Source organism: Nyctereutes procyonoides, unplaced genomic scaffold, assembly GCF_905146905.1.
Source record: "Nyctereutes procyonoides isolate TBG_1078 unplaced genomic scaffold, NYPRO_anot_genome, whole genome shotgun sequence".
NCBI classification, from domain to species: domain Eukaryota; kingdom Metazoa; phylum Chordata; class Mammalia; order Carnivora; family Canidae; genus Nyctereutes; species Nyctereutes procyonoides.
In genome coordinates this window covers 7,826,424-7,841,777 of record NW_026575042.1, presented here as the reverse complement: position 1 = coordinate 7,841,777, position 15,354 = coordinate 7,826,424, and the positions used below count along the sequence as shown (strand labels likewise).

General features: G+C 42.1%; 1 protein-coding gene across 1 annotated transcript in view; it reads right to left on the bottom strand.

Moving 5' to 3' along the window:
* The window catches only part of ITGA9 (integrin subunit alpha 9), a 335,241-nt gene that overhangs the window by 120,373 nt on the left and 199,514 nt on the right, over positions 1-15,354 (bottom strand). The window contains exon 18 of the mRNA XM_055321450.1: positions 3,881-4,031. Within this exon, the coding sequence (XP_055177425.1) occupies positions 3,881-4,031 (151 nt within the window). The remainder of the gene's footprint in view (positions 1-3,880; positions 4,032-15,354) is intronic.

Genomic DNA, 15,354 nt, shown 5'->3' with positions numbered 1-15,354 from the left:
TGAGTGGTAAGAGTTGGTATAGAAATCCTCTAGCAGCTTCCTTACCCCTGGGGGTGTTTCTGAGGGGTGTTCCAGGATCTTTGAGGATCCTCAGTGAGATAGAACCCGGGTTCCCAAGGCTTGCGTTCCTATCTTTCATCCCTTCCCTGTCTAAACTCACCACTACAACAAAGTGCCTCCTGAGATCACCCCCAAATAAATTACCTATACCTACATATCATTGTGCTGGGGTCTGTTTTTGGGGAAACTCAAACTAGGAAAGTTAACAGACTTTATGAATTCTTGTATATTCAAGGATGTCTTTATTTTGTCTCCACAATGGAGGGCAAGTTGGCTGGGTATAGAATTCTCAATTCATAAGAGAACCTATTCTGATTTTTAAAATACTGTTATAGAAAAGAAGCCTATGGAACACTGGTTTCTTTGTTTTCTGTTAGGTATCAGTTGTATCACTTTCATAGTTATCAAATTAAAAATCTCATGCAACTGTGTGTTGACATTAAAGTGCTCTAATATTTTTGTCTGATGTTTGCAGAGTTCACTCAAAAGAATGGAGATCTTTCCTTGCTGTCTACTCATGTCTTCTATTCCAACTATTATGGAGCTACTTCTCTTTGCTGATTGGTTTCTACCTTCCACATCTATAGTCCTCAATGTCATCCTTCTTTATTGCTTTGTTCTTTTTCTTTGAATTCTCAGAGACCATCTCAAATATGCCCTGTACAACAATGAATCAATTTGCCATACTGCTAATTCTGCTTTTTCCTGATTATAACATATCTTTAATTCTGCCATCGCTTTCTTGGTTTCATTTTATTTCCTTCTCTGTCTACAATCTTTATTTTTGTTTGCCTCTCAGTTCATTCCTTTTTCATCCCAATTTATTGTTCTACTATCTGATCTTTTGCTGTCTCATTTTTTTCTTAATTTAGTCAAGAACAGAAGTGGATGCTCTATAGAATTTACTTTTGTTTTCTACTAATAATCCTTCAAAAAGGTATGTTTTCCTTCTACATCCTGAGTTGCACTTTTGTTAGTTTATGTGTTAGAATCTTTTTGTAGGGTCCACTTTGGTTCTGTTAGGTCTGTGCAGGGTGACTGGGCTCTCCTGGTTCCCCTTTACCACCCACCTGGGAGCTGTGAGAATCTTGCTCTGGACTGGGTAATACCATTTACACCTCCGTATGGAGTTGTGGTTGTGATCACAGGGGATGAATTTTTTATTTCTTTACCTTCTCTTGCCACATTGAGGGTCATCTCGCCTGTTTTTCTAGTTGGGTCTGCTCTTGTGGCAGCTACATGATGTCTCTGTGCCCTACAACATCTCTCACACTTTTTCCCACATCCTGAAGAGCCCCTGATGTCAACTTCTACCAAATTGAAACTGAGGCTCCCTATGCCAAAGGTTATTGGGATTCAATGGAAAAGAGATTAGAATGATTAGCTGTAGTAGCTAATGACACATCTGTGGTCTTCTTGGGTACACTGTCCTTAACTGACTAGAGTTCCTCAGCCAGAATGCTTGGGGGGCTACTTACTACCCCTTAAGGTGTGCTCAATACAGGGGTCAATATGATGCTCTCCTGCCATTTTAAGAGGAGACACTTCTGCTGAGTGATTTATGCTCTTGGGAATCCCTCCACCTCTTTCCATCCTATCAATCAGACCAAGGCTACATTTTATGACAGCACACCCTTAGCCCTTTCCCTGCCTCATCCTACTTCTTTCACTTCTCTCCCACAGCATTCTTCCACTATAGCAGATCCATGTAGTAGGAGAGAATGGGAAATGCATGTAAAGCTCCTGATAGTAGTTATATATCTATATATAACTATATATAGTAGGTGGTCAACAAACACTATGTTACATCTCCCAAATAGTTACAAGACTGAAAATATAATGTTCATAGCAATCTCTGTGAAAGACATTCATTACAGTATTTTTAAAGAAGGTTTATTTATTTATTTAAGAGAAAGAATGAGAGAGGAGAGAGAGAGAGCAAGCATGAGCAGACAGAGGGGTAGAAGGAGATGGAGACAAACAGACTCCTTGCTGAGCAAGGAGCCTGATATTGGGCTCAATCCCAGGACCCTGAGATTATGACCTGAGCTGAAACCAAAAGTCGGATGCTTAGCCAACTGAGCCACCGAGGCGTCGTCATCCATCAGTATTAAAGAGAATAAAACTGGAGTAAAATATCTACATAATAGGAATTTGAGTGTAATCCATAGTATACTTTATGATAGAATATTATGCAGCCTCCAAGCTAAAAAAGAAAACTATGATGAAGGGAAATAACATAAGATATAAGAAGCTACACCTTTGTTTGTGAGATATTACTACCAAATCCTATATACCAACTGAGTGGGACTAGCTCAGAAACTTCTAGCAGACAACAGAGAGAACAAAGCCTAGTCACAGAGAGGACTGTGTCTACAGTTAAAAATAAGCAAAGTACTCAGGGAAAACACGGCTATCCCTAATTCTGAGACCAGAGAAATTTCTCCTGTAGGTCCTAGGTGAGAGGAATCTGCAAAGTAATGATATGTCACCAACCATATCCTTTCAGTCATCACAGCGATGAGTTTTACAGATCTGTCCTTGAGTGAGCCCCTCTCCTGCCACCCCCTACAGAAAGATGGCATAGCAGCATAGGAAACTCTGAAAAAGAGATTCTATATGGAGTCAGAGATACTAGAACACTGCAGATACTTGGTTCTCTCTTGACTGGGCTTAAACCAGAACAATTTTTAGGGTGTAGAAGACAGATGGGAATTATGCTTTTCTCACGGTCCTTCTTGATTGCTTTTGTGCCCTCCCCAACCCTGGTGCTCCTAAAAGCTATTAAGCAGCAGAGAGTTTGAGATGACGTCTTGTAAAGTTCTTGGAGTGTGCCACCAATACAGATCGCTCTACAGAGTGTCAGTTGCCCCCCAAACAGGGCAAGGTTGGTATAATCCTATCAAAACTGTTGAGCTTGCCAGGATCTGTGTCTGAACAGAAGTTTGCCCATTGGCTTGAATGTGTGCTCATCTGTGGGCAGGGGGAAGCTTTCCTCAGAAAGTGATTTTGATTCCATTTAACACAGACATCAAGGCACTGCAGTTCCATGTTGTAAACACTTTGGAAAGCTCCAAGAATTGCCTTCAAAACTGCTGTCAAGAGTTAGAGCAACCACTGGGGAGGGTGAGATCTGTCTGAACCCCACTCATTCCTGTTGCCTGCTGGAAACTCATTCTTTTTTCTTCGCATAGGTGGTTTGTTGAGTTGGATTATGGGAAAGGAGAAAATACCACCTCCTTTTTCCTTTCTGAGTCATTCTACTTAAACTTCAATTTATTCATATACATGAATTCTGCTGAAAAGCTCATTCAGTTAATGAAAATAATTTAATTTCCTCAATTCACTCAAATATATCATAAATAAACATGCCAAAGCACAGGCTGACATATGTGACCCCCCTAATGGAAAACATGAAGTGCACTAGTGCTGATAACAAGCATAATAAGCAGTGATCTGTCCTCATTTCTTATCTTGTTTTTACAACTACTGACATAAAACTGAAATTCTCTAGAACACTCTAGTGTTTGGAGAAGGGGTTAGACAAAAAACAGTAGGGAAAGGGTTCCATTAGAGAGGAAGCATGGGAGACAATGTTAGATATGGATATTGCTGTAGTACTCTGTATGTATTTATGGTTTCTTCTTGGGTTGTACCAACACACCTTCTAAGTCCCAGGAGAAAAAATTCTCATGGTTCCAAATGATATCCCACATAATGAAACAGTCTTTTCAGAATCACTACACATTGCAAGCTATGATGAAAGTCAGAAAATGCACCAGATGGAACAAAGACTCTCTTTCAGGGGTGCCTTCCTTACCTTCTGCCACATGTTGATGAAGAAGAGCTCCCGGGAAACATTGAAGGACACATTGGCATCATAGGCATCATCCCCAAGGTTTGAGATGGAGATGTTCAGGGAAATATTCTTCACAGCCCCCAAAGCTAGATATGGGGTTTTTCCATCAACACTGTAATGAAAAATAAATAGCAATGAATTCCCTGAAGCTTTCACTAACATGAGATATCAGAGGGTAGCTGGGGGTTGGGAGAAAAAACTCTCCTGGGGTCAGAGCCACAAGTTCCAGGAACCCCATTAACCAGCCATACATTCTTGGGCAAACAGTTAGCTCCCAAGGGCCTCAGTTTCCTCATCTAATAGCCTAACTTGATATGTTCTTCTGGAGCTCACATCAATCTCAGAAAATTATAAGACATTTAATACCCTAGACATGTAATTTGGCCATGTAATCATTTAAATGTTTTTTAGTACCTACTACAGCCACTCACTGCCACTCTGTTTGCTAGAAGAGAGAACAGTGAATAAAACAGAGTTCTTGCCTTCTTATGGCTTCAGGGAGACAGAAAACACATATACCAAGCAGCAAACATATAGGTCAGATTGTGCTAAAAGGTACAGACAAAACTCACAAAGGGTAAGAGGGGTGGAGAATGATGGATTTGGAGGGAGAGTGGGTTACAATTTTAAATAGGGTAGTTGGGGATGCCTCACTGATGAGGTGACCTCTGAGTAGAAACCTGAAGGAAGAAAAGGAGCAAGTTACATAGACACCTGGGAACTAGCAAAGGGGAAGTCATGCCTGGCTTGTTTAAGGACTGGCAAGGACACCAGAGTGGCTAAGAGCAGTGAGCAAGGGGGAGTGTGGGAACAAATAGGCATGGGAGGCAAAGGAAGTAGGGGAAGACAGACCATATGGGGCACTGTGAGGCCATCACAAGGACTTGGTTTGATTCTGAGATGAAACTCCTGCAGGGCTCTACACAGAGTGGTGAGATTTGACTCCCACATCTGAGGGTTCATGTTGGCTGTGATGCGAATGGTCTGTGGAGTACATGGTCATGGGGGAAGCAGGGAGCCTGTTTAGGAAGCTCTCAGAATAATCCAGAAGGCAACTCAGACCACAGTCATCAAAGCCAAAGTAGTGAGAAGAAGTTATGTTCTGGATGTATTTCCAAAGTTATGCCAACAGATTTTGCTGATGGATTGATTGGATGAAGGGTATTAGGGAAAAAGAGTTACGGATGGCTGCAAGGATTTAGGCTCAGCAATTGGAAGGGAAGAGTGGTCATTCATTGAGATGGGAAAGACCACAGATGTAGAAAGTTCAACAGAAAAAAAATTCAAATGCTTATTGGATATTTAAGAAGAGGTGTTGGACAGCTGGATGCACAAATCTTGAAGGAGGGCTGGAGATACACATTTGGGATGGAATGGATATAATTGCTAGGGAATGAGTATAGATAGAGAAGAGGTCTCATACTTAGGAGCTACAGGTGAGGAAGAAAAGAGAAAGCATGACAAGGGGGGTAGGAGGTAAACCAAGAGAGATGGTACCTAAATGGCCACAGAAGCAATGTTTCAAGGAAGGAATACTCAATTTTGCCAAATGTTGCAGATAGGCCAAAATAACATGAAGAATTAGGATTGGCCACTGGAACTAGCCATCTGGAGGTCACTGATGATCTCAATAAGAGCTGTGTAAGTGAAGTGACAGGGATGAAAGCTTGGAATTGGCTTAAGAAAAAAAGGAGTAGAATAAATGGAAACAGTAAGTGCATTCAACTAATTGGAGGAGTTTTTCCATAAAGGGGAACAGAGAAATAGGATGGGAGCTGAGGGTGGGGAGTGGGCTCAAAGCAATTTTTTAAAAGATGGAAATTATCACATTTGCACAAGTATGGGTAGGATGTTCCATAGAGAGAACAATTAATGACATGACAAGGAATAATTGCAGGATGGCCTGGTAAACAAATGGAAGGGCTGGCCTCAGCTAGTACAAGGTCAGAAATTAGAGCCAATGGCACCAATGTGTTAGTAAATGGGTGTTAGAAACAAAGTAGAGGTTCCTTTGTGATTGCTTCTATTTTTCACTGAAACAGGAGAGTCAAAGACTGGGAAGGGAGAGAAGGAGTAGGGAATGTTTGAGGGGTGAAGAGATGAAGGGAGATGGCATCTCAGTAAAGCAAGGGAATGAGCAGACCATTAATGGGATAAGAAGGGGTGAGGACGATGATGAAGATGTACATGAGATGGGTGACTGTTAATGTGACATGAGCTGTGGACAAAATAAAACCACATTGGTAGCCAATCTTTGGCCAACCAGTTAGTGGATGATGTGATTAAGCTTATGAGGGCTTGTGTAATGGACAATTGGTATTTTTGGCTGCTCAGCATCCTGACACCTTCCCGTTAGGGAGGAACCCCAAGATAGATGGGAGAGGCACATCAGAAGAGAGGAGGTTGACCCTGCCTCTTCCCTTCTCTTGATAGCTAAAGTTTGGACACCTGATTATGCAGTCATGTGATCTCAGGGTAGTCAGTGGCCTCAGAATGGTGAGCAGATGCTCCCAACCAGGGCCATGAATTTTGAGGGTTGCACAAAGATACCCGGGCCCTCTGAGATCATCTGAGGGGAGCTACAGAGGTATTGAGAGCCCAGAGGTGGCATCCTGAGCTAAGCCTGGTCTCCCCTGTTTCCCGTTCACATTGGTTCTCCAAGTTTCCTGCCTAGGCTCTGAACCAGTCCATATCCTAGCACTAAATTCCTTTTCTGCTTAAATTAACCAGCACATGTTTATTGTTGTTTGCAACCACTAATACAATGAATAGAGCATGAAAGAGAAGAGAAAGATCTCAAATCTCAGTAGGCTGTAATACTTTGAAACACAGATTATTGCAGGGGGAACAATCCTCATAACCCATCCGTGAAGAGAAGACCTCACTTTCCTGCAAACCCTGGCGCATCAGCAAGAATAACATGTGCAAGGAGAGATCTGATGGCCTTGCTTTTTGGAAGCAAGAGCTCTAAGGATCCAAACAAGATGTGAAAAATTAACTCAGAGAAAAGTTTCAGATTCCTGAATGGTCTCCAATAAATTAAGACCCTGACCTCAAGCTATTGTGGCAGTTATGTATTATTGTTGGCCATTTTAATTTTAAACAATTGATGGGTTATTTCTGTCCTCCTGTTTGCTTTTATAAGATTACAGGAGTAATCCTTGGGCCTTGAGGAGTTATGAGGGAGTGCTAAGCTTGCTTTCTCTTGAGAAGGAATCACGTAAGCACTCGAAAGCAGCCCAGTCACATCAGAAAGTACCCATAGTTTCCAAAAGGAACATAGATGATACAGGAAAGCATAGGACCGTGGGGGTAGGGAGCTGCCTCCTCATTCCAGTTTTGTCATTTGTGATCAGCCTCTTTTCCTCACATGTAAATGGCAAGAGAACAGGCCAGGCATGTCTAAGCTTCTCCAGCACCCTGAGCCTGGGCCTCTGTCACTTCATCAGGCAGCAAGGACGTTCCTAGGCTTTCAGAGTCAAGTGATGCTAACATGGCTCCATGATGAAGGGAAGGCAGGCGCCTTCCAGGGTGGAATGTGAACTCAGACTTCTTTGAAAAGGGGTGCCTCAGAGCTGTTTTTGCTCATTCTCTACAGTTGAAGTCCTATGTACGAAATGGTCTGTCTCTGCTTCCAAAGCTATTCTTAGAAATGAAATTAAATGTAATTTGCCTGATACTGGGTGCTTTGAAACATGTCATCTTTCTGAAACTTTACAACACCGTGAACCGTTCCTGATGTTAGTCCCATTTTTAGAGGCGAGGAGATGGAGAAATAGAGATAAGGTGGCTGGCCAGGATGCTGTACTGGGCTTAGGAAGCAGCACCTCCTCTGCCTTCAAAGCCCTGCCCCCTCCATCGTAGGCCCCTTCAGATCTCCCTCTTGGGGCAATGAATCTCCCTATTATGAGCCCCTCCAGTGCTCACTTTGGCAGTACACATACTAAAATATGAGCCCCTCCAGCCCCATGTGCTCCGTCAATCCTTCATAGCACTTACCAGGGTTGGGATGACATATTTATTTCTGTGGTTATCTAATTAAGAAACATCTCTTCCCTATTAAAATCAAAGCCCCAGGGGGCAACGATGCCGGTCTGGTTTTGCTCAATGAACAGACTTGTGTCAGGCACATAGTAGGTGTTCAGTGAACCCTTATGGAATGGTTGAATAAACATGCCCAACATCCCCACAACAGTTCATCAGCTCAACCTTTGTACTTTACAGCTGAAGAAGATGAGCCCACCTCCCACCCCCAAAGGGGAACCCACTTTCGTCAAGGACACTTAGCCATGGAGGGGCTGAGCTGGAGCTAGTGACCAACTTCCTGCCCAACTTCCTTTGGCATGAAGGCCATCTTATGTAAGCTACATCTCAGTTGGGAAGAGTTTTGGCAAGAAATATCTTTTAATGACATCTGAAAAGAACAGAACTCCACAAAGACCAACCTCTCTTTCAGGACTGAAAGAGTAAGACAATCTGGAACAGAGGTTTTCACCAAACATCCCACAGGTGCTTACTTATTAAAGAACTACCTTTCTAATTTTCTGGAAATTTTATTCCCTAAGAAATTTTCCCATTAATTCTAATTTGGTTATTTAGCCTCTTAAATGGGTCTTAGTACTTTGTACACCACTCACTGGTGTATTTTTAAATGAAAAGTGTTACTAATAGTCAACATATGATACAAATTGTGCAGTTTCTATAAAGCATATCTGACAGCATGTATACAGCCTGCTGGAAATACACTGCTCATTTGTTATGAAAAATAACAAATATAACTGCCCTAATACATCTCATAGTAGCTGTTTTTGAATATGTTGGGCTTATATTTAAGTTTAGCACTGTTCTGATGTTTCTGATGTTGCTGCTGCCAAGTTGGTAGCTGTGTGGTGCCCACGGCTCACTGCAGAACCTGTTCCCTGACCTCACTCATCACCATACATTCAGAGTGCACACCGCTCAAAATTCCTCACCAGGTAGATGTGATACATTTTTGTACCAACCATCATATGCTGAACAACTGAGGCCACTTAAAGTAAATTCTTTCCCCTCTGCAGTCATGCAAGCAATTTTATGCAGATATTTTTTTGAGAAGGTGCTACAGGAAGAAACTAAAGTAGCTCAATGGTGTTTAATAATTAATGATGCATTGGATCATTTTAGATTTTCCCTAAGTCCTAAAGATAAAAGCTGTAACCTTATTTAAATAATTTGTGGTTATAATCTACCTTCCATAAAATGTAATGCTTTTATTTTCTTTTACTGCTAGCTTCAATCCAGCCTGAGTAAAGAATGCTAATACAGGAGTTAATCAAGTGCATTTTAGTCAACTGTATTTGAGTTTTAAAAACTTGTTATACCATTATTTTCTTTAAGATTTTATTTATTTATTTGACAGAGAGCAAGAGAGCACAAGCAGGGGGAGGGGCCGAGGGAGAGGGATAAGCAGGCTCTCTGCTGAGCAGGGAGCCAGACATGGGGCTCCATCCCAGGACCCTGGGATCATGACCTAAGCTGAATGCAGACACTTGACCAACTGCGCCACCCAGGCACCTCCTGTGATACCGTTATTATTATTATTGGTGATATACTTGCCAACCACAACTATATTTGATCATGATAACCAGGATAATAGTATAAGGCAGCCAAATCCATTCATTCTTTTTCTTTTCTCCTTCCTTTTTCTATCCCTGCCAATTCTCCCTCCCTTCCTTATAGTCATTTATCCATCCATTACTTTTTAAAACTACCTTCTCCACTTAGGTGCCAGGGATACAAGTCCCAGGCCCCTAGGAGTTCACAGTCTAATGTATTTACAAAAGACAAAAGTTGATGTCAACATGTGTGAAGTGCTGACCCAGAGGTATGAAGAAACATCCCTAGGAAGTCCCTTAAACTATGAGAGCACAAAGAAGGGATTTTCTTCAGGGGCAGTGGGGGGGGGGGGAGGTGTGGGGGAGTGGTGGGGAGTATTTGGCAAGGTATTACTGAGGAGGTGAACCATGAGTCCTACAATAGCATGACAGCCCTGTCAATAACATTATTGCTAAGTGTGATTATACAGACAGAAACAGACACACACACATGCACACACACACACACACACACACACACACACACAGAGGCAATCCTCAGTTTTCATGGAAATCATAGTAAAAAGGACACTGTGAAGCAGATCATATTCTCCCCAAGGAGAGACGTCAAAATTGGGGGCGGCATTCCTAAGTAAGGATCCAGCATCCAAAAAATTGCAGATATCCTTAACAATGTGTCATAAAAGCAAGGACATAAATTATAGCCACTGCAATTTAAAAGCACAGACAATGCTTCCTATTCTTAAAAAATGGGCAAACATCATAAAATCAGAAATGGTATTGGACAGCTGGATGGGGGCTGACTTGAGTCATCGTTTTGCAGTTAAAGGCCAGAGAGCGAATCATGTCCCTTCGGCCGTCCAGCAGACAGTGGCGAAGCCAGGAGGCCCTTCCAACTCCCGTGGGACGTCTGGTGTTCCTCCCTCTATTCCCAATGCTCTCAAAGTACAGAAACATGCAATTAAACAGACTCAAATTCACAGAAACCTTATTTGGCTCTAATTAGATGAGAAGTGAAATTGTTTTTCCCCTTCTAGCACTTAGAGAGTATTCAAAGTATCGGGAGGTGTCATCTCTTTACAAAAGCTATGTAAAGTACTATTTTCCCCTTGACAGTTTTTATTTATTTATTTATTTATTTATTTATTTATTTATTTATTTATTTATTTATTTTTACTTATTTATTTTTTGCCTTTGACAGTTTTCCTTGAAATTGGTGGAGGTGTTTGGGATGTTATCTTGAGTCACCCATGCAGGCAATGTTGCAAGTAATAAGTGAAAATGAATACTTTCACCAAAGTAAAAGTAATGACAAAATGAGGCTGACTCTACTCTGTCCCCCGGGGGTCTTATCACTGGAGCCTCTGCTTCTATCTGCCAGATCTCCATCTTTTGCTGGACGACTTTTCTCTGAAGGCCAGCAGAGTGCCAAAGAATAAAGTAGCCCCGGGGTAGCCCTGAACCAATGACTGATGGTGGCTGGTGTGTAATCACCTCAGCAAACTTGCCTACTGGCTGTGATAGCTCTGAAGTACATGTTCTAGCCTGGGTTGCCCCACGTGCTAGGCACTAGTCACATGTGGCTTCTGAGTACTTAAGATGTGACAGCTCTGAATTCAGTATAAAATACATATCTGATTTCTTAGACCTCACACAATAAAAAAAGGATGTGAAAACCTCCATCATTTTCATAGCAATTACACATTTAGATGATTTTTAAAATTTGTTAAATAGCATTTGTTTCATTCGTTTTACTTTAATTCTTCAATGTAGCTACCGGAAAACTTTTAACTGAGTATGGGCCTTGTGTTATGTCTCTCTACTGGCCAGGACTCTCCTAGACTTTCAGTAAATTCCTTTTTTTTTTTTAAGACTTTATTATTTATTCCTGAGAGACACACAGAGAGAGGCAGAGACACAGACAGAGGAAGAAGCAGGCCCCCTGCAGGGAGCCCGATGTGGAACTCGATCCCAGAACCCTGAGACCAGGGCCTGAGCCAAAGACACATGCTTAATCATTGAACCACCCAGGTGCTCTTTCAGTAAATTCTATGTCTTTTAATTTTAACAATGTGGTTGACTTATGATTCATCTTCAGTGGTAAATATTTGCTTACGTTACTTGCAAAGTAGAGGTCTAGGGAAAAGAAAGTACATTTGGGTAAAAATAAATTTTAAAAAATAAAAATAAATAAAAATAAATAAAATAAAATCGATAATACTTAGCTCCTAAAACCCACTTGCTTTTCAAATACCTTAACATTATGAAATGTCAGAAAAGGCATTTCACATGTGCTTCCTCCTTCCCTACAGAGTAATTTTGAATTTCACCAAAATCAGATGCCCAAAGTTGTACACTGTGCAGATAAGCCTCACTGGTTACATGTGATGTGGTGGGAGAAAATGAAGCCAGCCACGTGGACCTTGGCAATCAGGAAGGTCTTATTAGTCTGGCTCTGTCAGAGACAGACCCTGAGGTAGGTTTGAGAACAAATAAACCATTTATCCATGAGGGGGCCCCAGAAAACACCAATGGATGAGAGGTGGCATGAGGGATCGGAGGGATAGCCAGGGGGTTACATGAGGGGAGCTGTACTGGTCATCCGTGCCTGGCAATTGCTCATCAAGGTAGATACGCCAATTTTCTAGAAATTGTTAACTATTTTGAATATTGCCCCTGCCCTAAACTAGCGCACATTAAGGTAAAACAAACAGGACACCGCTCTTGCTAAATCTGAGGGGTATGAGCGTGTGTGTGTGTGTGTGTGTGTGTGTGTATGTATTTTTTTTCTGAGCTACCCTAGTGCAACCTACTTTGGAGAAAATAACCAGGAACCAACTCGAGAAGGTCTGAGGGCACCTCTGCAGGGCATGTGCTCTGTGAGGGACTTCCCTCAGCTTTCTGGCCTGGGGAGCCAGCTATCGATAGTTTCCAGGCCCAATGGTGTTCAGACTATTTTGTGCCAGAATGTCATTATGGTGTTAACGCCTCAGCCTCTGTTTACCTCTAGGGGCTGAGAGCTCTGACAGTCAAGCCTACTGCTGCTTGCAGGCTTATTCCAAAGGCCCCTGGATTCGTTACTGAAGTGTATGCATTTGAAGAGCCAGACTGGAGGCCTCTCCTCTGTGACACAGGTAACCCTTCTATATAGAAAATGAGAGGTCTAGACCAAACAATATAAAAACCCATTTTCAAAACCCCAACATTTCAATGTCTCCAAAGACTAAAGCGGCCAACCTCAGCCTTTATAGGTAAGATGCCAGGATAAGTGCCCTCGCCAAATTCTGTACACCCTGAGCCTTGTGCACCATGTGTTCAGATTCTTGATCCCTTTCAGCTTGTATAAGGCGGAGAAGCTATCCTTTTCCCAAGATGATTATTCTCATGTGACAGAACCCTGGACAAGGAAACCATGAAGTACAGTGAGGGACTACAAACGAGTTAGGTTCTCGTAGAATGTTCTCACATCAGCTCTGAGATTTCTCTTTCCTACAGGGATGGGAGGTTGACTTGCTGGCTTATTTTAGTTAGTGACTGCCTATTTCTTCGGATTCCTGTAGAGCTCATTGATAATTTATCCAGAATCCAAATACCAGTTCTCACTGCTGTAAAAAATCACAAAAGTTTCCTTATTTGTAAGATTCTAGCTACTGTGGCAGATATTCATGAATTTATGTTACTAATAAGAGCCCCCCCAAAAAAAATCACTAAGAAATTTCCAAAAAGTATATTGTGCTAACAAGGTACAATTCTAAATATATTTAAGAAATCATATCTAGTCTTGTTTTATATTTTGATATACTCTAGGAAGAGAGGACTTGTTATTTCTGCCTGATTATTATTAGTCTTATCCTGCAGTTATCCTAAACTAGCCCCACGCGAACCCAGGCCTCCAACCTCCTGTGGTTTACAGCCTCAGCCCCGAACCACCTACTCCAACCCATCCGATGTTCCTCATGCCGACCTGCTCAAGATCCTCTCATTTCACAGCCTACAATACATATTGCTTTAAAACTCAGTACCACATCTGGGAGCAGCCTGCTTCTCAGTTGTCGGTGCCTCACCTCTGCCACCACTCAGCCTCTCCTCTGGGTGTCCTGTCTTTGGGCTCCAGGGACAAACACCACAGTCATCTGTCTGGGCTTCAGCTGAACCCCTTGGCTGATGTGCTTACATGACTTGTCCCAGACCCCTACCAGCATCTATCTGGACATGTGTCTACTTTCAGATACACTTCAAAAAATCTAAACAGCAAAGACTGTCGACTTCAATTTCTTCTCTCATTTTAAAATCTGTAACTTTAAGTAGTTTTAATGTTCGTACTGTTTATATTCTTGAAAGCTGCATCAACCAGTAACACTATCATCAAACAGAACACACTATACATATGTATGGATGTAGGTCTTAAACTTCTCCAAAAGTGGGTTATCATGCCATATAGTTTGAGACGTGATTCACATCTCACCATGCTTTATAAACCTCTTCTAATCATGCAAAACAGATCCATATGGTTATTAACTCCAAATAGAGATCATAAGGCACCTCTGTAAGGCACGTCAATTAAAGTTTACAGCAGGTCACCGGAATGATTCCTGGGACTAAGTTTCTGGTTTGAAAATCACTTCTATGAAGCCAGAAATACCCCTATCTCCCTCAAATGTACCCACCTGGGCCAGTTTTAAGCTCATAAAGTGAGAGAAAAGCATTTACTAAGGTGATCTGAGCCAAAATAGTGGTTTCCCTAGCAACATTCAGATAATTAACATGAATATGTGGTACTTTAAAAAAAAAGTGCCTATATCTGACTGTGCTAGCATCAATTTGGTCCTAGATATGGCTCATTTAGCAACTCATGTAGTGGTAGAATCAGTATTTGCTTCAATAGTCATCCTTTTCCTAACAAGGCAAACGTGAGAAGCCAGAGGGTCTGCCCTTCCCCTGCCCCATCTGTTTAACTGTGAAAAGAACTGCTGGTTCTCAGCTAACAGAGGAATTCAAATCCTCATCAGCCTCTACTTTAGTAGTTTCTGGAATCACTAAATCTTAGGACATCTGGAACAAATCAGGTCCACTCACTGTAACAACTGGATTAAAGACAAAGAATACTTGGGGTGTGGGGGAGGGCACAAAGGAATTCCCAAAATCTGTGGGCTGCTCAGAGGTCTGATGTCATAAGACAGCATGGTGTGCAGCAATGTGTGACCCGACCCAGCAATGGCATGGTGCCACCTTATACCACACATAAGCTGCTTCTTAAACCTGGCCACCACGTACTCAACATGCAAGAAGCTGATCGGCATTTCATGGAAGCTGGCAGTCCAGGTAACTCAAGAGAACCCAAGTCGGCAGGGCCACTGGGGTCTTTTGACAAGTAAGTGTGTCGTGGCCATAATTTTTCCCTGCTTCAAGCTCAAGAAGCAAATGGGTTACAGACAATAAAACGTGTTGAAATTATAAGCCTCCCTGAGTTTGTAACCGTTTTTCCTGTGAGGTGAGGAGCCATGGGAGCAAGGAGAAAATAGCCCTGCCTGCCTGGGTCCTCTGGAGCTCCTCGAAGGTAGAAACAAGAATACACACAGCAGACACAGAGCCCATTTGGCCACAAAGTGGCTACCGGATTCACCCCCCAGCCCAATTTCTCTGCTTTTGGCCCAAAGCACTAGTTTTCTTGAGCTCATCAAAGCTCTGATGCACAGTTACCTGTCTCTTTAATAAACCAAGAACAAAGAATGAACGTGTTCTTTATGATCAGTATATTACAGACCCTAGGAGCCAGAGAGTCAGGGAAATACTTCCTGCGGTGGTTTCAAAGTTTGGTCTTACATTAAAAGAAAGAAAACT